At 56.1% G+C, this 24,471-nt stretch overlaps 2 protein-coding genes across 6 annotated transcripts; both read left to right on the top strand.

Moving 5' to 3' along the window:
- Positions 1-10: 10 nt before the first annotated feature.
- Positions 11-9,962, top strand: GNG8 (G protein subunit gamma 8). 5 transcript variants are annotated; one of them, XM_054540749.2, is made up of 4 exons: positions 11-2,359; positions 4,401-4,463; positions 8,784-8,909; positions 9,773-9,962. In XM_054540749.2, the coding sequence occupies exons 3-4, from the start codon at positions 8,826-8,828 to the stop codon at positions 9,899-9,901; spliced, it is 213 nt and encodes a 70-aa protein (XP_054396724.2). In that variant the 5' UTR covers positions 11-2,359; positions 4,401-4,463; positions 8,784-8,825; the 3' UTR covers positions 9,902-9,962. The 5 variants fall into 5 exon arrangements, with proteins under 5 accessions (XP_054396724.2, XP_054396726.1, XP_054396727.1 ...); XM_054540751.1 differs by lacking the exons at positions 11-2,359; positions 4,401-4,463 and adding an exon at positions 7,455-7,644; XM_054540752.1 differs by lacking the exons at positions 11-2,359; positions 4,401-4,463 and adding an exon at positions 7,460-7,547.
- Positions 9,963-18,733: 8,771 nt separating this feature from the next.
- On the top strand, positions 18,734-23,454 carry PTGIR (prostaglandin I2 receptor). Its single transcript, XM_002829445.5, has 3 exons — positions 18,734-18,921; positions 19,683-20,462; positions 22,252-23,454. The coding sequence occupies exons 2-3, from the start codon at positions 19,695-19,697 to the stop codon at positions 22,642-22,644; spliced, it is 1,161 nt and encodes a 386-aa protein (XP_002829491.1). The 5' UTR covers positions 18,734-18,921; positions 19,683-19,694; the 3' UTR covers positions 22,645-23,454.
- Positions 23,455-24,471: the final 1,017 nt, after the last annotated feature.

The raw sequence follows: 24,471 nt of genomic DNA, 5'->3' as shown, positions 1-24,471 counted from the left end.
GTGGTAGGCGCCTGTAATTGCAGCTACTTGGGAGGCTGAGGCAGGAGAATTGCTTGAACCTGGGAGGCGGAGGTTGTAGTGAGCCGAGATCGCGCAACTGAACTCCAGCCTGGGTGACAGAGCGAGACTCCATCTCAAAAACAAACCAACAAACAAACAAAAATGTATCTGAAGCTCATAGGTGGCAAAGCCAGGATTCAAATTCAGAGACACTATTTTCAGAGTTCATGGCCTTAGTCAGTGCCCTACGCAGTCTATTTGCTGGATCCATGATCTTAAAAAGGATATACCAGGAATGGGTCCCAGGGAGGGAAGCTGGGGGTGGTGGTGGTGGTACCATAAAAAATACATTCTATAGCTTGTTAAAGGTGATGACTATAGGGAAAAACTGACCAGAGATATGAGGGGATTGGGTGGGGTGGTGAAGCGGGGAGTTTGTAATTTTATCTATTATTTTTTGAGATAGGGTCTCACTTTGTCACCCAGGCTGGAGTGCAGTGGCCTAACCATGGATCACTACAACCTTGGCCTCCTGGGCTAAAGGGATCCTTCTGCTTCAGCCTCCCCAGCAGCTTGGACTACAGGCACACACCACCACGCATGGCTAATTTTTTTTTTTTTTTGTAGAGACAGGGTCTCACCATGTTGCCCAGGCTGGTCTCCAACTCCTAGTCTCAAGTGATCCTCCTGCCTAAGCCTCCCAAAATGTTGGGATTACAGGCATGAGCCAGTGTGCCTGGCCAAGGGAGTGTGTAATTTTAAGTAGAGTGATCAAGAATGGTCTAATTGAGAAGATGGTGGCTCATGCCTGTAATCCCACCCACTTTGGGAGGCCGAGGCAGGTGGATCACCTGAGGTCAGGAGTTTGAGACCACCCTGGCCAACATGGTGAAACCTCGTCTCTACTAAAAATACAAAAGTTAGCCAGGCGTGGTAGCATGTGCCTATTGTCCCAGCTACTCAGGAGGCTGAGGCAGGAGAATCGCTTGTACCCGGGATGCAGAGGTTGCAGTGAACCGAGATCGCACCATTGCACTCCAGCCTGGGTGACAGAGCAAGACTCCATCTAAAAAAAAAAAAGAATGGTCTAATTGAGAAGATGACATTTGAACAGAGACCTGAAGGAGGTGGAGGAGTGAGACTTATGAATATCTTGGGGAAGAATATCCCGGGCAGAGGAAACAGCCAGTGCAAAGGCCCTGAGGCAAAACTCTGCCTGGCATGTTGGCAAAACAGCAAGGAGGCCAGCTGGAGTGGGGAGGTGAGAGGGAGGGGAGGTAAGGACTGTCACATCGTGGGGGCCTCGTGGGCTATGGTGGGGATTTTGGTTTTTACTTCCTGGCACCCATGGGAGAATTCTGAGCATATAAAAGAGACTTAGTTTTTAAAGTTTTTTTTTTTTTTGGTCGGGGGGAGGGTTAATAGCTGTACTGAGATATATTCACCTACCAAAAAATTTACCCATGTAAAGTATACAGTTCAATGGCTTTAAATATATTGAATATAAAAGACATTCAGTATTTTAGTGGCCAGGCATGGTGGCTCATGCCTGTAATCCCAGCACTTTAGGAGGCTGAGGTGGGCAGATCACCTGAGGTCAGGAGTTCAAGACCAGCCTGGCCAACATGGTGAAACCCCATCTCTACTAAAAATACAAAAAAATTAGCTGGGTGTGGTGGTGCATGCCTGTAGTCCCAGCTACTCAGGAGGCTGAGGTGGGAGAATCACTTGAACTTGAGAGGCGCAGCTTGCAGTGAGCCGAGATCACGCCACTGAACTTCAGCCTGGGCGACAGAGCAAGACTCAGTCTCAAAAAAAAGAAAAAAACAGTATTTTAGTATATTCACAGAGTTGTGCAAATATCACCACAATGAATTCTAAAACATTTCCATCACCACCTGAAGAAACCCTGCACCACAGCTGCCATCCTCCAACCTTCCCAGCCCCTGGCAACCAGTAATCTACTTTTGCCTTCTATAGATTTGCTAGTTCTGGACATATAATATAAATGGAATCATAAAATATAGGCCTTTAGTGACTGATTTCTTTCACTTAGCCCAGGTTGGAGAGTAGTGGTGCAATCACGGCTTCCTGCAGCCTCTACCTCCTGGGTTCAGGTGATCCTCCCACCTCAGCCTCCTGGGAATCTGAGACTGCAGGTACATGCCACCATGCCTGGCTGATTTTTTAATATTTTTTTGTAGAGACAGGGTCTTGGCATGTTATTCAGGCTGGTCTTGAACTTCTGGGCTCAAGCAACTTGCCTGCCTCGGCCTCCCAAAGTGCTGGGGTTACAGGCGTGAGCCACCGTGCCCAGCCAGCATCATACTGTTTTCAACTTTCATCCATGTTGTAGCAGGTATTAGTACTTCATTTCCTTTTATTGACAAATGATTGATAGTCCATTGTCTGGATAGACCACATTTCATTTGTCCATCAGTTAATGAACGTGTGTTGTTTCCACTTTGGCCTATTATGAATATTTCCTCTGTGAACATTTTTATATATGTGTTTGTATGTTTTTATTGCTCTTGGATATACACCTAGGAGTGGAATTGCTGGGTCATATGTTAACTGTATGTTTAACCTTTTGAGGAACTGCCAGGTTTTTGTTTTTTTTTTTTTTTTTGAGATAGAGTCTCACTCTGTTACCCAGGCTGGAGTGCAGTGGTGCGATCTTGGCTCACTGCAACCTTCACCTGCCAGGTTCAAGCGATTCTCCTGCCTCAGCCTCCCAAGTAGCTGGGATTACAGGCGTGCACCACCACGCTCGGCTAATTTTTGTATTTTTAGTAGAGACGGGGTTTCACCATGTTGCCCAGGCTGCTCTTGAACTCCTGACCTCAAGTGATCTGCCCACCTCAGCCTCCCAAAGTGCTGGGATTACAGGCATGAGCCTCCACGCCCGGCCTGCCAGGTTGTCTTACTGGATGTCTTACTGGGTGACCTGTGGAGTGTGAGAGAAGGCGGGGAGTCAAGGATGACCCCAGCCCAGGTGTGGTGGCTCACAGTTCAGGACCAGCCTAAGCAACATAGCCAGACCCTGCCTCTAAAAAAAAATAAAAAGTTAGGCTGGTTACAGTGGCTCACGCCTGTAATCCCAGTACTTTGGGAGGCTGAGGCAGGTGGATCACTTGAGGCCAAAGTTTGAGACCAGCCTGGCCATCATGGTGAAATCCCATCTCTACTAAAAATACAAAAAAAGTAACCGGGTTTGGTGGCGCATGCCTGTAATCCCAGCTACTCAGGAGGCTGAGGCATGAGAATTGCTTGAGCTTGGAAGGCGGAGGTTGCAGTAAGCCGAGATTGTGCCACTGTACACCAGCATGGGTGACAGAGTGAGATTCTGTGAAAAAAACAAAACAAAACAAAAAAAACCTGTTCATGGTTGTGCATGCCTGTAGTCCCAGTTGCTGGGGAGGCTAAGGCAGGAGGATCACTTGAGCCCAGGAGTTCAGGCTGCAGTGAACTATGATTGCACCACTGCACTCCAGCCTGGGCGACAGGCAAGACCCTGTTTCAAAACAACAACAAAAACTCAAAGATTTACCATCACTTGAGATAGGTAAACCTGAAGTAAGAGCGAATTTGGTCGATGGAATCAGCTCAGTATTGAATGCGTTGAGTTTGAGAGACCCACTAAACACCCAGGCGGTTGGGTATTTGATCCTGGAATTCACTCTTGCCGTTTGTTGATGATTTCTTGAATAATTAACGTCAGAACGGAATCCGAATCTAGGGCCTCAGTTTCCTCTTCCAAAAAATGGGGACTGTAGTGCCTTCCAGCGCTAGGCTGTCATGACGCTGGGGCACAGGACAGGAACTGAGGTCATCTGCTGCGGTCTGCAGCTCCGGAGAGGAACGGAGGCTGCGCTCGCGGCAGGCAGTGTCTGTCTGTCCGTCTCCCCCATCCCCCAGCTTCTGGCCGCGGTGGAGGAGCGGGAGGGAAGACTGGATCGTCACCCTGTCTTCCCCCTCTCTGAGCTAGTTTCCTCCTCGGGGGCTGCCCAGGCCAGACTGCTGATAGAAACCAGCTGCGAGAGGCGCGGAGGCTCGGCACACGCCCAGGCCCCTCCTCGGCGCCGGCGGACCCCGATGGGGGGGCGCGAGGAGAGCCTTGGCTCCCCTCCCCTCTTTCGCAGCCGGGCCTGGGGCCCTGGCACGTCCGGCGCGCCTGATGCTTTCCAGATGTGGGCTTGGTTTCCCTCCTTTATCTGGCCCCGTTGAGCCCGCAAGGGGAGGGGGGAGGGGAGCCAGGATCCGAGACCCAAATCTCCACCAGGGACTCGGGTCGGGGTCCCCTCCCCGCCGGTCTCCCTTCCCTGTCCAGGCGGTGAAAACCGAGTTAGGGTGGGCTGACTGCGGTAAAGACGCTCCTCCCCACCTCCGCCTCTTCCTAGGGCTCCCGCCTTCTCCAGGTCCAGAAAGAACCCCAAGCCCCGTCCATCGGGACACGCCCCCAGGTACACCGAGGGACACGCCCCCTTTAGAAACCCCGCCCTGGACCCCTCCCCTTCGGTAGCCCCTCTGCAGGCCCCGCCTCCGTCGTCGGGTCCCCACTGGAAGGCGCCCTCTGTGCATCTCTTTGTCTCTCTGGCCGCCTCTGCCTCCATCTCTGTGTGTCTGCGTCTTCGTCCCTGTCTCTGACTCTGCGTTTCGGCTTGGGTGTCTCTCTCCTACCCCCGTCTCTCTGTGTCCCGTCTGTCTCTGCCTCTCATGTCCCTCTCTCCGCAGCGCCCTCCCCGTCTCTGTCTCTCTGAGTCCCTAGCTCGCTCCTTCTCTAAATCTGTGTCCCTATAGCCCCCTGCGTCTCTCTGACTCTCCCTGCATCTTCCTCCCCTGTCTGTGAATTTCTCTGCGTCCATTTTCTCTCCTCTCCCTCCGGTCCCTGGCTCCCTGCCGTGCTTCCTCTGGTCCCGAGTCTCCCCTTCATCTCCCGCCGGGCCCTCCTCCCTGTGGCCTCTCGGGGCAGGGTGGGCGCCTGGGCGTGCTGCGCGCGCCCTCATGTGGCCGGCAGACGCTGCGTGTGAGCGCCAAAAGGGGAGTGCTGGGGAGCGGGGGACGCTGGTGTTCGCGGTGACACCGGGAAATGGCGTGTGACACCTGGAGGCTGTGTGAGTGTGTACTGCCGGGAGACGGCGTGCGACGTCTGGAGAGTGTGTGAGTGTGTACTGCCGTGATGGTGTGTGACTCCAGGAGATCCGTGAGTGTGTACTGCTGTGAGATGGTGTGTGATGCCAGGACCAGGACACCATGAGTGTGTACTGCCGTGATGGTGTACTGGTGAGATGGTGTGTGGTGCTGGGAGTCTGTGTGTGACTGATTGATGTGAGATTATGTGCGACAAGGAGAAACTGAGTGGGACTGCGTATGTCAGAGATGACAAGTCGCTGACTGTGTGTGACACTGAGATTACTGGTGATGCTGAGAGATTGTGGGTGACTGTGTGTGCTGATGAAAGGTTGTGTGTGATCGGGTGTGGGAGAGACACTCTTTGGGGCTTTGTATGGGACATTGAGAGACCGTATGTGGGAGTGAGAGACCGTGTGTGACGGTGCGTTTGAGGGAGCAGTGTGTGTGGCTGTGTGCAACATGGTGAGCATACGGTGCTGTGTGTGTCACACAAGCAGATTCTGTGTGAGAGAGAGTGAGACTGATGACTGATGTATACTGAGAGGTGGTGTGGGCAGGTGTCATGAGAGACACATAGGGGGCCTGGGTGGGACAGACGGAGTGAGTGTCAGACAGTCTGTGTTGGCCACACTGTGTATGGCTTGTGAAAGTGCGTGATCCGGGCACATTGCTGTAATCCCAGCACTTTGGGTGGCTGAGGCGGGAGGATCCCTTGGGGCCAGGAGTTTGAGACCAGCCTGGGCAACATAGGGAGACCCCTCCCCGCCGCCGCCGTCTCTACCAAAATAAAAGTAAAAGAAATTAGCCAGGTGTAGTTATGTACCTCTGTGGTCCCAGCTACTCGGAGGCTGAGGTGGGAGGATTGCTTGAACCTGGGAGGTGGAGGCTGCAGTGAGCTAAGATCGCGCCACTGTACTTCAGCCTGGGTGACAGAGAGAGACCTTGTCTCGAAAAACAAAACAAAACTGTGTGACTATGTGTGACACTGAGCTGCTGAGAGATGGCAGCGTTGTGACAGTGCATGGGAGAGTGTGCGGCTGTGCAGGGCATTCGGAAGCGAGAGTGTGAGGGAGGCCTTTTGTATAGAAGGCAAGAGATGATGGAGAGGCGGGAGTGAGTGTGTGAAACACTGTGAGATTGTGTGGGACTCTGTGAGACACTGAGCCATCGTGGGTAGCTAGGTATGACACCAAGAGATGGGGTGCGTGCGTGTGTGTGACAGGGACAGACTGTGGATGGAGGGAATGTGTCAGATGCGTGTGACACCAGGAGACTGTGTGAGAATGTATGTGACCTTCCATGGTTGTCACTGGACAGGTGACTGGGTGTTACTATGAAGTACTATAAAACTGTGTACTTGACAGGTTGTATTGGGTGATTGCATGCCACCGTGAGACACAGAAAGTGTGAGACTGGGACTGGGTGTGAGATTGAAAGAGAAGTTTAAATGGCATACAAGGCCAGGCGCGGTGGCTCACGCCTGTAATCCCAGCACTTTGGGAGGCCGAGGTGGGTGGATGACCTGAGGTCAGGAGTTCGAGACCAGCCTGGCCAACATTGTGAGATCCTGTCTCTACGAAAAATACAAAAATCAGACGGTCGTGGTATCAGGCACCTGTAATCCCAGCTACTCAGGAGGCTGAGGCAGGAGAATGGCTTGGACCCAGGAGGTGGAGGTTGCAGTGAGCCGAGATTGGGCCACTGCACTCCAACCTGGGCAACAGAGCGAGATTCCGTCTCCAAAAAAAAAAAGAAAAAAAGGCATGCAAATGTGTGTGACATTTGGAGACATTATATGTGACACTGTGGTACGTTTGGTGCTCTGAGATAATTTATCTGACTGTGTAGCCCTTGGAGCTGCCATTGGTGGCGGCTGTGTGTGGCATTTGGGGCGACCGTGTGAGGATGTGTTGAGCAAGGTCATTCGTGAAGTTGTGTGGTGCTACCGTGTGACAGGGAAAGATAGTTTGTGTGAGGGACAGTGAGCATGAGGCTGGGGGGGGGGGTGACACTGAGGTGGCGAGTGTGGCTGAGTGAGAGGCTCTGTGGGACACACTGGAGAGGTTTGTTGTGACTGTGGATTAAATGTAGCGAAGCCCGGGGCCCACCTAGAGAGACTGTGTTTTCTAGTGAGTGTGAGAGAGGCACAGAGAGAGTCACACAAGAGGACAGCAGCGGCAGAGACACAGGGAGAGGGACAAAGATAGGACTGACAGACAAGAGATAGGGCCCAGAGAGGAAGCCCCAAGGTGGCGGGGGTGGCGGGGCGGCGGGGCTGCGGGGACGGTGGCTCCGGGAGGAGGCGGGTCCGTAGGGGCTGCGCCCCAGGGGAGGGGGCGGGGCGGGCCGGAGGGACCTAGACACTGCCTCCCAGCCTCTGTCACCGCCGCCAGTCCGGCCCAGAGCAGCAACAGGTAGGAAGCTCCGGTCCCGGCCCCACAGCTGGTCCCTTTGCCTACTCCGTGGCCACCGTCTCTCCGCCTGGGAATGAATGAGTGAATGAGTGAATGAGTGAGTGAATGAATTCTTCTGCGTCTCCATCGGCCTGTCTCTCGCTTTGTTCCTCTCTCCCACTTTCTGTTTCCATCTCTCCCCAACCCCTCCATCTCTCTCTCTGTCCTTCCCTTCTTTCCTCTGTCCCTCTATCTCCCCGTCTCTGTCCCTTTATCCCCTTGGTGTCTCTGCTCGTTCCTCCATCCCCCCTTCCTCCATTTCCCCTTCTGTCTCCTTTCTCCCACCCTCCATCACCCCATCCTCTCCCATCCCATCCGTCCATCTCCTCCATCCTCTCCCACCCCACACCCCCTCCCTCCATCTCCCCATCCTCTCCCACCCCACACCCCCTCCCTCCATCTCGCCTGCTCTGTCCCCTCTGTCCCTTTGTCCCCTCGGTGCCTGTCTCCTTGTATCACCCTGTTCCTTGCTCCCCCCTTCATCTGTCCCTCTATTTTCTCCTCCATCACTTCATTCCTCCCCCAGTCTCTCCCTTTCTCTATTCCTCCCCGTCTCTTCATTTCTCCCGTGCCTCAGTCTCTCCCTCCACTTCTCTGTCTCTGCCTCTGCGCGTCCCGTTGTCCCTCTGTCCATCCAGTAGGCCTCTCCTCGGGTGCCCGAGTTGGGATCCCCCAACCTTCTCCCCTGGCTGCTAATGAGCAGAGGAGCCTTTGAGGTGGCCAGGGCTAGGGTGGGGGGGCTCCCTGAGGGTGGCGGAGGGGACAGCTGCTGCCAAGGCTCTAATGAGGCCCCCTCTGTGCCCCTCCCGCAGCGATCTTAATTCCCCGTTCTCCCTGGAGCCACCGCTAATTGGCCTGGGGAGGGGCCCCCTTCCTGGCTCTCGCTCTGCCCCCGGGGGGTGAGGACACCTGGATTCTGATCCAGCACCTGTGGCCCTGTCCTTCTGTCTCAGCCTCCCATCTGTGCGCCCCTCCTTCCCTCCCTTGCCCCTCCCTGCTCTCTCCCCACCTGCCTTAGGTACCTCCATCCGTGCACCCCTCCATCGCTCCTCTTGTTCCTGTCCCCTTCATCTGTCGCTCCCTCCACCAGCCCCTGGCCACCCCATTCACGCGCCCTTCCACCCTCGCACCTGTTACCGGGGCTCGCTCCCTCGCCCCCACTTCGGGACCCAGACGTATCCTAACCTACCCCTACAGCCCCCACTCCCGCGTGTCTTTAACCCCTTCCCCGCCGCAACCATGTCCAACAACATGGCCAAGATTGCCGAGGCCCGCAAGACGGTGGAACAGCTGAAGCTGGAGGTGAACATCGACCGCATGAAGGTGCTGGGTCGGGTGGGGAATAGGGCGGGGGTTCTGGGCCTGCGGTCTGTCCGGAGCTGTGTCGGCCCGGAGCCATAGTGCAAGGATGCCCCTGGAAACAGGGCTGGGCAAGGGGCGGGGCAGGGCAGGAGGAGGGGCCAGGACGAGGGGCGGGGTAGGACAGGGGAGGGGCTAGGACGAGGGGAGGGGTAGGACAGGGGAGGGGCTACGGTGAGGGGAGGGGTAGGACAGGGGAGGGGCTAGGACGAGGGGCGGGGTAGGACAGGGGAGGGGCTAGGAGGAGGGGAGGGGTAGGACAGGGGAGGGGCCAGGACGAGGGGTGGGGTAGGACAGGGGAGGGGCTAGGACGAGGGGAGGGGTAGGACAGGGGAGGGGCTACGGCGAGGGGAGGGGTAGGACAGGGGAGGGGCTGGGCAAGGGGCGGGGCAGGGCAGGAGGAGGGGCCAAGACGAGGGGAGGGGTAGGACAGGGGAGGGGCTAGGACGAGGGGCGGGGCAGGACAGGGGAGGGGCTAGGACGAGGGGAGGGGTAGGACAGGGGAGGGGCTAGGACGAGGGGCGGGGTAGGACAGGGGAGGGGCTAGGACGAGGGGGGGGCAGGACAGGGGAGGGGCTAGGACGAGGGGCGGGGCAGGACAGGGGAGGGGCTAGGACGAGGGGCGGGGCAGGACAGGGGAGGGGCTAGGACGAGGGGAGGGGTAGGACAGGGGAGGGGCTAGGACGAGGGGGCGGAGTAGGACAAGGGGAGGGGCCTGTATGGGGAGGAGCAGGGTGAGAGGAGGGGACAGGGCAAGAGGCGGGGCTTAAGTGGGCGGCTCCGAGGAGCCGGGCAGGGCGGTGACATCTCCACCCGGGTGCTCTCAGGTGTCGCAGGCAGCAGCCGAACTCCTGGCTTTCTGCGAGACGCATGCCAAAGATGACCCGCTGGTGACGCCAGTACCCGCCGCGGAGAACCCCTTCCGCGACAAGCGCCTCTTTTGTGTTCTGCTCTGAGCCCTCCGGACAGCTTACCCTCCCCTGCCAAAGTATGGATCCAATAAACTTGGTAACTGTGGTGGTGCCTGTGCTTTCAGGGAGACTGAGGCACGCACAGAGCTTGGGGCCACCGTAGGGGAAGCCGTGTCCGTTCTCATTCCTTCTGAGTGTGTGTGTTGGGGGTAGGGGTGGACGTGGAGGGAGTACGACTCCACCAAAGCCTCGGAGGAGATGAGGATTCGGTGCTCTCTCCTCCACGATCGATCCTGAACTTAATGGTCCCGACAGCCCCAGAAGGCAGCTGACTACTTGTATGATGCCCATGAGGAAACTGAGCCAAAGGAAGTCCTTTATTCAGAGTCACAAAGCTAGGAGGTAACAGGGTGCTGACGGGGATACTCCAGTGCTCCCTGAACCCCTCCGCTATCCTCTCTCCTCTCCTCCCCACTGGCTTGGACATTCTTAGGGTCCCCAGTCCCCATCCCACACTTCTCACCCCCTTAATGAGTCCTGTTTTCACACTTGGTTCCCCTCTACCGCAAGCCCGCTTCTGTCCTAAAGCCCTGCACTTTTTCTCTGCTCACTTGTTCATTCATTCATTCATTCTTCCAAACACTCCCTGAGTACCTACTCTCTGACCAGCGCTGGGCAATGCTAGGGACATGGCTGTGACCAAGACAGCCCTGGCTGTGCCCTGCCCCCTTGGGGCTCAGAGTCCAGTGGGAGAGAAAGACCTGTCTCCAAATGGTAAAAACCCAAAGAGTGCAGTGCTGGGTGGGGGAGTGCAAGAGGGAACTCCCGACTCAGCTTGGAGGTAAGGGAGGGCTTCCTGGAGGAGGTGACACCTAAGCTGGAACATGGTGGTAATAAAATTTGGGGACCCAGAGAAGAGAGAAACATGGCTAGAGGGAGGGAGAGGAAAGAAAATAATGAGTACATTCCTTCATTCTTCTTTTATTTTGTCATTTTTCTGGAGACAAAGGGATGACTTTGACAGTTCTGGTTCCTGCCCTCTGTTTTCCAGTTCACATACTGCTGGCCTGCAGGACATACGTAGCTTGCAGATCTATATCTATATCTAGAGAGAGAGAGAGAGAAAGAGAGAGAGAGAGACAGAATCTCGCTCTGTCACCCAGGCTGGAGTGCAGCAGCATGGTCTTGGCTCACTGCAACCTTCGCCTCCCAGGTTCAAGGAATTCTCCTGCCTCAGCCTCCCAAGTAGCTGGGATTACAGGCATGCACCATCACGCCCAGCTAGTTTTTGTATTTTTAGTAGAGATGGGGTTTCACCATGTTGGCCAGGCTGGTCTTGAACTCCTGACCTCAAGTGATCCGCCCACCTCGGCCTCCCAAGTGCTGGGATTAGAAGCGTGACCCACCCGCCCGGCCGCAGTTATATTTTTGTGGCTTTACATGATGTTTAAAGATGTTCTTGAACATCTTTAAATTGAAAAACACAGATATTTCACATCAAAGTCCATATTTCTCTGGAATTGCAAAGTCTTCTTTGAAATTGTAAGGTCTGGTGACTCATAGGCTGTGAGACAGGGCCTGGGCTTTCCAGCTCACCAAAGTCCCCACCATGCCCTATTGTCTCCCGGTCAAGGAAGCTGGGGACCAGTTGCCATTTAACCTGAAGCCTGTGTCAGGGGCTTCTTATGGAGGAATGAGAAATAAAATGGCTGGGCATGGTGGGTCACGCCTGTAAATCCAGCACTTTGAGAGGCTGAGGTGGGCAAATCACTTGAGGTCAGGAGTTCAACATCAGCCTGGCCAACATGGTGAAACCGCGCCTCTACTAAGACGACAAAAATTAGCTGGGCATGGTGGCACGAACGTGCTACTCAGCTACTCAGGAGGCTGAGGCAGGAGAATCGCTTGAACCTGGGAGGTGGAGGTTGCAGTGAGCCAAGATCACGCCACTGCACTGCAGCCTGGGCAATAGAGCAAGACTCCCTTTCAAAAGAAAAAAAAGAAAAGAAAAGAAAAATGAAATGTTCTGTGTCTCCATTGAAAATGGGAAGAATGCAGGCCAGGGAAGCTGTGGGTTTGGCCAATTATTTTACCTGGTTGGCCCAAGGGCCTGAGGATCACTCCCTCTCCTCTCCCTCATCTCTTCTTATCTCGTCTAATACTCAGGCTCCCCAGCTTGGGACTGGTGGAGGCTGGACCCTGAGTCGGGCTGGAGGTGGCTTGCTGGGCCTCCCCTCCACAGGGGGAATGTGCACAGATCTGCTCCATTATTCACATTGGATTAGGGTCCCCCGGGCCCCTACTCTGAGTTTCCTGTAGGATCCAGGCAGGAGCGTCTGTAATTACATCTCCCTCCTGCTTCCCACCTCTGAGCCGGCTTGGCTCCGGCCTGGTTGCATCATGTCTGTGGGAGCCCCGGGGGAGATGGGGGACAGGGAGTGAGCCAGAGATGAGCTAGGGTGTGGAGGAGGAGCAGGGAGAGAAGCTGGGCAGGAAGGAGCTAGAAGGATTCCAGAATTCACAGATCCTGCATCCTTACAGCTCAGAACCTGAAATGCAAAGGAATCTAGGATCCCAGGACCTCTGAGGGCTGGAATTCCAGCATCTCTCAGTCCTATGGGGCCAAGATCCTGGGGTCCTGCACCCTACGATTCCAGAGCTCGGCATCTCAGAAGTGTAAGGAGTTCCTGAGCCTAGGCTCTTGGGAGCTAGATCCTTCGAGCCCTGGAATCTTCAAGCTGCGTAGTGCAAACCCTTCCTCCTTCACATCCCTGGTCTTGGGGGACAGAAACTATGGAGATGTAAGCGGCTGAATGGGACCTGGGTTGGGGGAAGGGAGGGCTGGTGGGAGTGGGGCACAGAGGGGACCAGAAGGAGGTGTCTTTCTGGAGGAGGAGGAGGAGGATGGGGAACTGAGGCTAGGGGAAAGGAGAAGCCAAGAGTCATAATCCAGGAGGGACAGGGCAGGTCCCTGCGTGCCCAGCCTCCATGAGAACAGATCTGAATAATCTTATTAGATTCTGGTCACCAGCTGCTGCTTCCTGCCACCCCCCAGGGGTGAAGTCAGCTCTGGGGCCAGGCCCAGGCTGGGGTCAGAGACAGGCCAAGAGGTAGAGGTGGCTGCAGGGCGAGGTGCTTGTTCCTCCAGACCCCAAGGGCTCTCAGCTGCCCTATTTCAGGCTGTCTTCCCTCTGCACCCACATCACACACTGCACCCCAACCCAGGAGCTCAGAGCAGCGCTTGGCTTGGCCGAAGAGGTACAGCGGGGGAGGGAAAGCCTAGAGCCAGCAGGAGCTGCAATCTTGGCCATCACTTCCTTAGGCGAACGGTTCAACAGTCCCGTCTTGCTCAATGCTCACGATAGCCCTCAAGGCGACTCTGTTTATCCCCATCTTACAGACAAGGAAAACAGGCATGGGGCCAGGCGCAGTAGCTCATGCCTGTAATCCCAGCACTTTGGAAGGCCAAGGCAGGCGGATCATTTGAGGTCAGGAGTTCAAGACAGCCTGGACAACATGGTGAAACCCCGTCTCTACTAAAAATACAAAAATTAGCTGGGTATGGTGGCGTGTACCTGTAATCTCAGCTACTCGGGAGGCTGAGGCACGAGAATCGCTTGAACCCAGGAGGCAGAGGTTGCAGTGAGCCAAGATCGCACCAGTGCACTCCAGCCTGAGGACAGAGCAAGACTCCGTCTCAAAAAAAGAGAGAGAGAAAAATGGGCATGGAGAGGTAACCAGCTGGGGTTTGAGACTGGTGGGAGGATCTGATGGACGACCACTCAGGAGAGGCTCAGTGGGTGACCAAGAGGCCTTGAAGGCTAGGAAATGAGGGGATCCCCAGGTGAGGAGCACGGCCCATTCAGAGGCAGGGTAAGCAGGAGACTGGGTTATGCCCCCTGGAGCAAGGTGAGGTGCAGCCACCAGAAGGTAGGCCAGGGCCCATTTGCGGTAGAGGGCAGTGAGTGGATAGAGAAAGGAGGCCTCTGGCTCTAGATGCTGGAACCAGCCAAGGCGAGACAGGTCTGGGACATACATAGCAGTTTCTCAAAGCAGTGAGAGGGCACAGCAGGCCGACGGCAGGCCTGGCAGGCACGAGCTGCTGGTGGTGCGTGTGTGCAGAACATGAGATAACGCCCGCTTCCTCCCAGGGCCAGCGCCAGGAGGACGGAAACCAGGGAGTCCGGAGAGGGTCAGGCCCAGGGCAAGCCAGGATCTTAGGTCTGCCGCACTTCCAGATGTAGGCCTGGGCTGGGTGTGATGGGTCAAGCCTGTAATCCCTGCACTTTGTGAGGACGAGGTGGGCGGATCACTTGAGGTCATGAGTTCGAGACCAGCCTGACCAACATGGCGAAATCCCACCTCTATTAAAAACACAAAAATTAGTCAGGCATGGTGGCGGGCACCTGAAGTCCCAGCTACTCAGGAGGCTGAGGCAGGAGCATCGCTTGAGCTCGGGAGGTGGAGGTTGCAGTGAGCTGAGATCTCACCACTGCACTCCAGCCTGGGCGACAGAGCAAGATTCCATCTCAAAACAACAACAACAACAACAACAAAAACCACATGCAGGCACCCCTGCTCAGGCTCCCCACACTGGGTGGACAAACCTGTTTGAGAACACTCTTCCTGGGTTGTGCCCTCTGAGCCCCTCTGTGTCCCCAGCTCTTAGCACACAGTAAACTGCTGGTTATGGTTTGTTGAATGAATAATATCAACAGCTATTTGAGGGCTTCCTGAGAGGCAGGCAGGGTGAATTGTCTCTTATCTTCACATAACTCCCCAACAAGGTCAAGGCAGCCATTTGACGAAGAACATCAAAGCTTTGCTAGGGGAAGTCATTTTCTCAGGTCACATGGTGACTGACTGGTGAGTGGTGGAGATGAACTTCAAAACCCATCCTCAGCCAGGCGCGGTGGCTCACGCCTGTAATCTCAGCACTTTGGGAGGCCAAGGCAGGCAGATCACTTGAGGTCAGGAGTTCAAGACCAGCTTGGCCAACATGGCGAAATCCCATCTCTACTAAAAATACAAAAATTAGCCGAGCGTGGTGGCTTGCGCCTGTAGTCCCAGCAACTTGGGAGACTGAGGCAGGAGAATCACTTGAACCTGGGAGGCGGAGGTTACAGTGAGCCGAGATGGCACCACTGCACTCTAGCCTGGGCAACAGAGCGAGACTTCATTTCAAACAAATAAACAAAAAAAAAACAAAAACCATTCTCGGCCAGGTGCCATAGCTCATGCCAGTAATCCCAGCGCATTGGGAGGCCAAGGTGAGAGGATCACTTGAGCCCATGAGTTTGAGACCAGCCTGGACAACATAGTAGGATCCTATCTCTACAAAACAATAAAAATATTAGCTGGGCATGGTGGTGAGCACTTGTGGTCCCAGCTATTTGGGAGGCTGAGGTGGGAAGATTGCTTAAGCCTGGGAGGTAGAGGTTACAGTGAGCTGAGATCGTGCCACTGCACTCCAGCCTGGGTGACAGAGTGAAACCCTGTCTCACAAAAACTAGGTGGCGCATGGTGGCTCACACCTGTAATCCCAGAACTTTGGGAGGCTGAGGCCAGTGGATCACCTGAGATCAGAAGTTTGAGACCAGCCTGGCCAACATGGTGAAATCCCATCTCTACTAAAATATAAAAATTAGCTGGGCATGGTGGTGGGTGCCTGTAATCCCAGCTACTCAGGAGGCTGAGGCAGGAGAATCACTTGAACCTGGGAAGTGGAGGTTGTGGTGAGCCAAGATCGCACCACTGCACTCCAGCCTGGGCAGCAGAGCGAGACTCCATCTCAAAAACAAAACAAAACTACAACATAGCTGTGTGCCCATGTGCACACACAGAATCCTGTGAGCTCACAGTACACACATACACACACACACAAACACAATCACAATGCTGAGAAAAATGCTCACTTAGGTCGCGTGGGCCGCACTAACTCTACACAGAGTCACAATCGGGTTATATACCCACAGTCCCCAGCACACCAGCCTCGATCTCTCTCACCTCCCGGGTGCTGTGTGTCCCTTAGGTCCGTCCCTAATCTCAGTGGTCTCAGAGCTGTCCTTCCTCTTTTTCCCTGCTGCTTCGGGGTCCCCCTCAGGGAGGCCTGGTCCTGTTCCTCGCCATGGGTGGAGAGAGTGTGAGAGGAGGGCTACTGACTCACGCCCCCAGGGCAGTTCCTTCCATAGCTCCGCCCACCCTGGAAGCTGCCCCTGGCACAACGCACAGTGGGTGATTCCTCACCCCAAGGCACCTGGCTGGGGAGTGGAACCCCCATGTGGACCCCACTGTGGGCTTGGCCTGGCTAGCTGGGGCCATGGCCAAGCAGGAGGCTGGGTTTCAGGGCAAGGTGATTGAGGCATGTCTGGCGCCAGTATGGACTCTGGGGAACTCAGTCCCCTCATTAGGAGGGAGTCACAGTCACTGCCACCCCTACCTGCTCCTGATGCAGGAACACAGAACCGATGCTGGGGTTGCCAGGGCTCGTGGCTCCTAGTGGTTGCCAGGACTCGTGGCTCCTAGTGGCATCGTGGGGAAACTGAGGCCTGAGGCCAGGCGTGGTGGCCCATAATCCCAGCACTTTGGGAAGCCGAGGTAGGCAGATCACTTGAGTCCAGGAGTTTGAGACAAGCCTGGGTGACATAGTGAAACCCTGTCTTTACAAAAATACAAAAATTAGCTAGCATGGCAGTGGGTACCTGTAGTCCCAGCTACTCAGGAGGCTGAGGTGGGAGGATCGCTTGAACCCCAGAGGTGGAGGTTGCAGTGAACCGAGATTGCAGCACTACACTCCAGCCTGGGTGACAGAGCAAGACCCTGTCTCAAAAACAAACGAACAGCCAGGCGTGGTGGTTCATGCCTGTAATCCCAGCACTATGGGAGGCCGAGGCGGGCGGATCCCCTGAGGTCAGGAGTTCAAAACCAGACTGGCCAACATGGTGAAACCCCACTTCTACTAAAAATATAAAAACTGGGCGCAGTGGCACATGCCTGTAATCCCAGCTATTCGGGAGGCTGAGGCACGAGAGTCGCTTGAACCCGGGAGGTGGAGGTTGCAGTGAGCTGAGATCATGCCACTGTACTCCAGTCTGGGTGACAGAACAAGACTCCATCTCAAAACAAAAACAAACAAGCAAAAAGAAAAACAACAACAAAAAAGAAACTGAGGCCTGGAAGGGACGAGGGTTTGACTGTGGTCCCACTGGGCACGGGAGCAGAGGGGACTTCCTGAATGTTAACCGTCCTTGTAACAGGAAGTGAGAGAGAGGGAGTCTCCGGGAACCAGAGGCCCCCCCGATGCCGAAACAAGACGCACGCCTGCCAGGCATCATCCTTCATTAATATGATATAACTTCCTGAGTTCCCTCTGGTCTGTCTGGGGACCACACAGCATGAGGCGGGACAACGTGGCAGGACCTGGAGCTCACATGTACAGGCACCCCCAGAGCAGGGCTGTGGGGTCCCTTAGGGAGCCATGGTGGGGCTGGAACTTGGGCGACCATCCTGCTGGAAGCTGCGGATGCCAGCTGGGCAAGGGTGATAGGGAGATGGGGGGAAGGGGCAAAGGGGTTGTGGTCACATACCAGGGTATAGAGAGGGCAAGACGGCAGCTGCCTGCAGTCCAGTCCTTGGGTTGGACACATCACATCCCTCCTGGCCTTGGACAAGAGACATCCGCACAGCCTCTCTCCTTGTTACAAAGACCAATCTGGGATGCGCTGCAGGCCGAGGCTGGCTACCAGGCCCCTGAGGCCCATGTTACCCCACGCACAGAGGAGGAGGCTGAAGTCTACCAGCTCCCTCTCCTCGCCTGGGACCATCTCGCAGCAAGAAAAAAGGTGGTCAGATGGAAACAGGAAGCCAAGTCGAATGGATTTGAGACCGTCCCCCTGAGAAACAGTGGGGCTCAGAGAGGGTCTCTGAGGTTTTTATCTGGCCCTTTTGGGCTGGGAGGCTGCCTGGGAAGCCACGGACTCCGTGGGAAGGGAGACCTGTGAACGCTGTGTGGGCAGCAGGAACGTGTGGGTCTGTCACACTGGCCCGAGGCTGCAGCGGCGGTGGCTTGGCTGTGTTTGGGGAGGGTGGGGGACACATGGCAGCGATGTTAGAGCTGTGGACAGCTTCCTGTGATCAAAATATGATTCCTGAAAGTCAAGGTCACTAGAGCTTGGCCTGGGGCCTAGGGGTGCTGTGCGAGAAGTCGGACGGTAGCCCAGTGCTACCTTTCCAATGATGGGCCGTGGAAGTCTCCCAAGCCTGTCCCTGACAACTGCACACCAAATACACCCCTTCATGCTTCCTTCTCTGGTCTCTGCAGGGTGAGCTGGGTGCCCAGGGACAGGCTTGAGGGACTGGCATGTCTTTCTCTGGCCAAGCCTCCTTCCTCAGCTTTCTGGAAGGAGTGAATTGTGTCCAGGGACCAGAACTCTCAGTGGTGTCTGGAAAACACTACATCAGAGAGGAATTTCCTGGTCATTTCTCAATCCCTGGGCAATGTCCTCAGCCCCGGGGCCGGGAGCCCAGAATAGATCCCAGAGGCCAACCTGAGACAGCCCAGGCCAAGACCACCCCATTGAAGCCTGGTCAACTGTGCCCTTCAGGTCCCTCCTAGAGGCCCCTTACTACCCCAGGAGGCTCCAAGACTAAGTGATGGTGACTCAGGAATTCCCCACCCAGCCCAGAGAGGGAGACACTGGGGGAGGGAGGAGACCTATGTGTGGGGAGGTGGCAGGTGGCTCAGTGATGGGAACCAAGAGAGGATGTGGGGAGGAGAGTGGAGGCAGCGATGGGAGATGGATGTCCTGGATTGGGCGGGTGGACGGGGAGTGGGGAGTGTGCCAGGGGGGCCTCTGGAGAACAGTGAGGGAGGGCGGGGCAGAGAGAGGAAATGAAAAAGCTGGGGTGAGCAGGCAAGCTGAGGAGGGTGGGAGGGAGGGAGGGACGGAGGGAGGAGGGAAGGAGAAGCTGACACACAGACCGACACAGGCAGCGAGAGACACACAGAGCAAAGCAAGTGAAGGCACAGACGCGCGGGACAGGAGAGCCTGGGCGAGACTGGAGAGGTGCGGTGAGGGGCTGGGGAAGCAGCAACACACAGCAGGAGCAGGTGGAGGGGGTGGGGTTAGAGGAAGAAAGGTACGGGGAGGACAAGGACAAGGGAGGGGACAGAGACAGGAGATATCAGCAAGAGACCGAGAGACGAGGAGGGAAAGAACTGGCAATGCCCGGATGTTCTCTGTCTCTTTAATGGCAGAAACAGCTAGAGAAGGAAAGAAATAGGAGGTGGGGGGGGCGGGTGGGTGTCAGGCATGGTGGCTCACACCTGTAATCTCAGCACTTTGGGAAGCCAAGGTGGATGGATCACCTGAGGTCAGGAGTTCGAGACCAGCCTGACCAACATGGTGGAACCCCGTCTCTACTAAATATACAAAAATTAGCTGGGCGTGGTAGTGGACGCCTATAATCTCATCTACTCCAGAGGCTGGGGCAGGAAAATCGCTCAAACCCAGCTGGAACCCAGGAGGTGGAGGTTGCAGTGAGCCGAGATCATGCCATTGCACTCCATCCTGGACAACAGAGTGAGACTCTGTCTCAAAAGAAAAGAAAGAGAGAAAGAGAAATAGGAAGGTGGGGAGAGACAGAGAGAGAGAGATACTGGAGAAGCCAGAGGGGAGAGGACTGCATACCCGCATACACAGGAGAACTGGGGGTTGGCTGGGAGGCCCCAGCTGCCACAAGGACTGGCCAGCAGGGACATCTGAGTGGGCTGGGTGGTGGGGGTAGCCCTGGCTCCCTCTGACCCCCCACCTTGGGAACCCTCCAGCCTAGACCTGGGATGGCGGATTCGTGCAGGAACCTCACCTACGTGCGGGGCTCGGTGGGGCCGGCCACCAGCACCCTGATGTTCGTGGCCGGCGTGGTGGGCAACGGGCTGGCCCTGGGCATCCTGAGCGCGCGGCGACCGGCACGTCCCTCGGCCTTCGCGGTGCTGGTCACCGGGCTGGCGGCCACCGACCTGCTGGGCACCAGCTTCCTGAGCCCGGCCGTGTTCGTGGCCTATGCGCGCAACAGCTCCCTGCTGGGCCTGGCCCGAGGCGGCCCCGCGCTGTGCGATGCCTTCGCCTTCGCCATGACCTTCTTCGGCCTGGCGTCCATGCTCATCCTCTTCGCCATGGCCGTGGAGCGCTGCCTGGCGCTGAGCCACCCCTACCTCTACGCGCAACTGGATGGGCCCCGCTGCGCCCGCCTGGCCCTGCCAGCCATCTACGCCTTCTGCGTCCTCTTCTGCGCGCTGCCCCTGCTGGGCCTGGGCCAACACCAGCAGTACTGCCCCGGCAGCTGGTGCTTCCTCCGCATGCGCTGGGCCCAGCCGGGCGGCGCTGCCTTCTCTCTGGCCTACGCTGGCCTGGTGGCCCTGCTGGTGGCTGCCATCTTCCTGTGCAACGGCTCGGTCACCCTCAGCCTCTGCCGCATGTACCGCCAGCAGAAGCGCCACCAGGGCTCTCTGGGTCCACGCCCGCGCACCGGAGAGGACGAGGTGGACCACCTGATCCTGCTGGCCCTCATGACGGGGGTCATGGCCGTGTGCTCCCTGCCTCTCACGGTGAGTCCCTTCCGGAGCTGGGGGGAGTGGGGAGAGGAGGAGGGCAGCTCTGTGGGTTGTGCCCATGTCACAGATGGGGAAACTGAGGCTCAAAAGAGGTCAGACATCGTGGGCATGGTGGCTGACGCCTGTAATCCCAGCATGTAGAAAGACCGAGGCAGGACCAGATGTGATGGCTCACACCTGTAATCCCAGCACTTTGGGAGGCCGAGGCAGGCGGATCACTTGAGGTCGGGAGTTCGAGACCAGTCTGGCCAACATGATGAAACCTTGTCTCTACTAAAAATACAACAAATAAATAAACAAAAAGTAGCTGGACGTACTGGCACATGCCTGAAGTCCCAGCTACTTTGGAGGCTGAGGCAGGAGAATCTCTTGAACCCGGGAGGCGGAGGTTGCAGTGAGCTGAGATCGCGCCACTGCACTACAGCCTGGGTGACAGAGTGAGACTCCGTCTCAAAAAAAAAAAAAAAAAGAAAAGAAAAAAAGGAAAAGAAAGGTGAGGCGGGAGGATCACTTGAGCCCAGAGGTTTGAGACCAGCCTGGGCAACATGGTGAAACCCCATCTCTATGAAACATAAAAATTAGCCCGGCATGATGGCCTGTGCCTGTGGTCTCAGCTACTTGTGAGGCTGAAGTGGCAGGATTGCTCCGGCCTGGGAGGTTGAGGCTGCAGTGAGCTGTGATTACACCACTGCATCCCAGCCTAGCTGACAGAGCAAGACCTTGTCTCAAAACAAAAACAAAGAAAACAAAAACAAATCAGACAGAGGCTTGGTCCTCAGTCAGACAGCTCCTGGCTTTCTGGAGGAGTCTTTCTGCATCTGACTTCTTCTGATACCTTGTCTCCCAGCTTAGGCATCCTGAGCCCCCCATAATGAAATGCATCCCCCATCCTTCCCCACCCCTGTAATGACAAGACCACCACTCATTGACCGCTTCTCTATGCCCGCCCCATGCTTAGTGGCTTACAGATACTTCCTAAGATAATTTTCAAAATGATCATAGCCACCCATTCCACACTATTTGGCAGGAAACCAAGAGAACATTCTCTCCCGTCCCTGTTTTTACACATGAGGGGCAGTGTCACTCGCCCACAGTCACACAGAGCCAGGTCCTGGTCCTGGGTCCTTCGATTGTAGAGCCTGATCTCCCACCTACCTGGATCCCCTCTGCCTCAGAGCAGGCCCCACCCTTGCCTCCGCACCTCGGTTTCCTGCGGGGACTCCCGTCCTGCCCCTCCCCAATGGGAGTGGCACAGACCCCGGTACCTACTCAGTGTCTGTGACACCTGGTTGTGCCACCTTCCTTCTGAGCCTCAGTTTCTGTTTCTGTAAAATGCAAGAGGCCAGGCTGGATTGGGGGGTCCTTAAATCTTTTTTGGGGGTTACTCTGACTCAGTTACTCAGTTGCTGTGGACAGACACACACAGGCAGGCACCATCACAGCTCTGCAGCAGTTTCAGGGAGCCCAGCCGGGCGGCGCCACCTTCTTGCAGGGACGTTATACTCAAAAATCTGTGGAGCTCAAGGGTCCTCCCAGCTTCTAAGGGTGGGGGGACCCACTTACCTCACCCCCATCCGTCTCCCCTTAGGCATCCCTGGCAATTTCCTGGGGCTTTCTTTCCCTGTGTTCCCCAGATACATTTGTTACTTAGTTTTTATCTTATCTCCTTCCCCTCTGACATGTCACCCCTACCTCATCCCTGGTAAGCAAGTGGGAGGAGGGAGCCAGCGTGGGGAGGCTGAGGACTCCTGGGTGCTCCTTGACGCCCTCACCCTGCCCTCAGATCCGCTGCTTCACCCAGGCCGTCGCCCCTGACAGCAGCAGTGAGATGGGGGACCTCCTTGCCTTCCGCTTCTACGCCTTCAACCCCATCCTGGACCCCTGGGTCTTCATCCTTTTCCGCAAGGCTGTCTTCCAGCGACTCAAGCTCTGGGTCTGCTGCCTGTGCCTCGGGCCTGCCCACGGCGACTCGCAGACACCCCTTTCCCAGCTCGCCTCAGGGAGAAGGGACCCAAGGGCCCCCTCTGCTCCTGTGGGAAAAGAGGGGAGCTGGGTGCCTTTGTCGGCTTGGGGCGAGGGGCAGGTGGCGCCCTTGCCTCTCACACAGCAGTCCAGAGGCAGCGCCGTGGGAACGTCGTCCAAAGCAGAAGCCAGCGTCGCCTGTTCCCTCTGCTGACATTTGGAGCTGACCCTGTGATCTCTGCCCTGTCTTCGGGTGACAGGAGCCAGAAAATCAGGGACATGGCTGATGGCTGCGGATGCTGGAACCTTGGGCCCCAAACTCTGGGGCCGATCGGCTGCTGTTTCTCCTGCAGCAGGGCGGTCGCTGCTGGCTCTGGGAAGAGAGTGAGGGACAGAGGAAACGTTTATCCTGGAGCGCAGAAAGAATGGTTCTCTCAAAATAACCAGTGGCCTGGCCGACCTGCTCTGGCCCTGGATTCCCCATCCATCTCACTGTCTAAATATTTAGAAGGCGGAGAAGTTCCCAGCGGCTTCTGTACACTCAGGTCTGCTCTGGTCTGGGTGCTGGCTCCAATCTGCGTCCACTTAGGGGGCCCAGCTGCCCACCCCAAGTCCCCAGGGGATGGCCCTCCCCTCTACCAAGCCACTCCAGAGCCAGCCCCTCTCTGCTCCACAAAAACCAGGGTTATTGGAAAAGCTCCCTGCCTTCCCTTGCCGCTGGTCCCCCATCAGGCTTGGGAGCCCTGGCATCCCAAAGGGGCAATGGGAGGAAGGGGAGGCTGCTGCATCGTGGGTGACAACGCAGGACATGTGCTTGGTACAAAAAGGGCCTGAGATATTCCATCTAGCTTGACTGGCTGCGAGATGAGAACTGGGGGGGTGCAGGTGGCAGGGAGACAGATGGAGAAGCTGGCAGATGAAGGGTGGGGGCTGCGGATCCCAGGGACTGCCCCAGAACACAAACCTAAGTCCTGTGCCTGTCCCCAGGGTCCTGAATAAATAAAAGCCTCCTTGAAGAGCCTGACCTCATGTTATGTGTCCTTAGAGCCCTCACCAAGATTTCATTCATTCATTCATTCAACTGATACTTGGCTGGGCACCATAGCACGTGCCTGTAATCCCAGCACTTTGGGAGGTTTAAGTGGGAGGATCACTTGAGCCCAGGAGTTTGAGACCAGCCCGGGCAATATATCGATAACTTGTCTCTACAAAAAAATTTTAAAAATTAGCTGGGCGTGGTGGTGCACACCTGTAGTCCTATCTCCTAGGAAGGTTGAGACAAGAGGATCACCTGAGCGTGGGAGGTTGAGGCTGCAGTGAGCTGAGATCGTGCCACTGGGTGACGGAGTGACACTGTCTCAAAAACAAAACCCAAAAAACCCTCAACCTTCCACTGAAATTCAGCAGTGCTGATTGCCTGGTGTTAAGGACACAGACAAGCCTCTGCTCCACCCTGGGCCCTGCCGGGGTGATTTCCAGCCTGCCATCCCCACCGGCTTCTCGTGACCACTCCCTGCCTCAGAGAGGCCCAGGATGGAGGGTGCTCAGGAGTGAGCTGATGAGCGTGGAAGGAAGTGAGTAGGCGTTTATGGTGGGGGAGGGTGAGTGGGAACTCCCCCCACCCAGCCCCATTGCACTGCCAGTCCCAGTTCCCCTTTCCTACTCTCCCCCTCTGTTAAAACAAAAAATCCACGCTTGGGGAGAGGCGCGGTACGTGAGGCCTGAGCGCTCCCATGAGGACAACAGCAACCAACTCCTCGAGGGGTAGGCAGCGCTTCCTCCCACTCCATCCACAGGGCAACCTATTATAAATCCTTTCTTTCTTTCTTTCTTTATTGAGACGGAATCTCGCTCTGTCGCCCAGGCTGGAGTGCAATAGCACCATCTTGGCTCGCTGCAAACTCTGCCTCCCGGGTTCAAGTGATTCCCCTGCCTCAGCCTCCCGAGTAGCTGGGATTACAGGCGTGCACCACCACCTCTGGCTAATTTTTTTGTATTTTTAGTAGAGACGGGGTTTCATCACGTTGGCCAGGCTGGTCTT

Source organism: Pongo abelii, chromosome 20 (assembly GCF_028885655.2).
Source record: "Pongo abelii isolate AG06213 chromosome 20, NHGRI_mPonAbe1-v2.0_pri, whole genome shotgun sequence".
Lineage (NCBI taxonomy): Eukaryota > Metazoa > Chordata > Mammalia > Primates > Hominidae > Pongo > Pongo abelii.
This window is presented reverse-complemented; position numbering and strand designations above follow the sequence as displayed.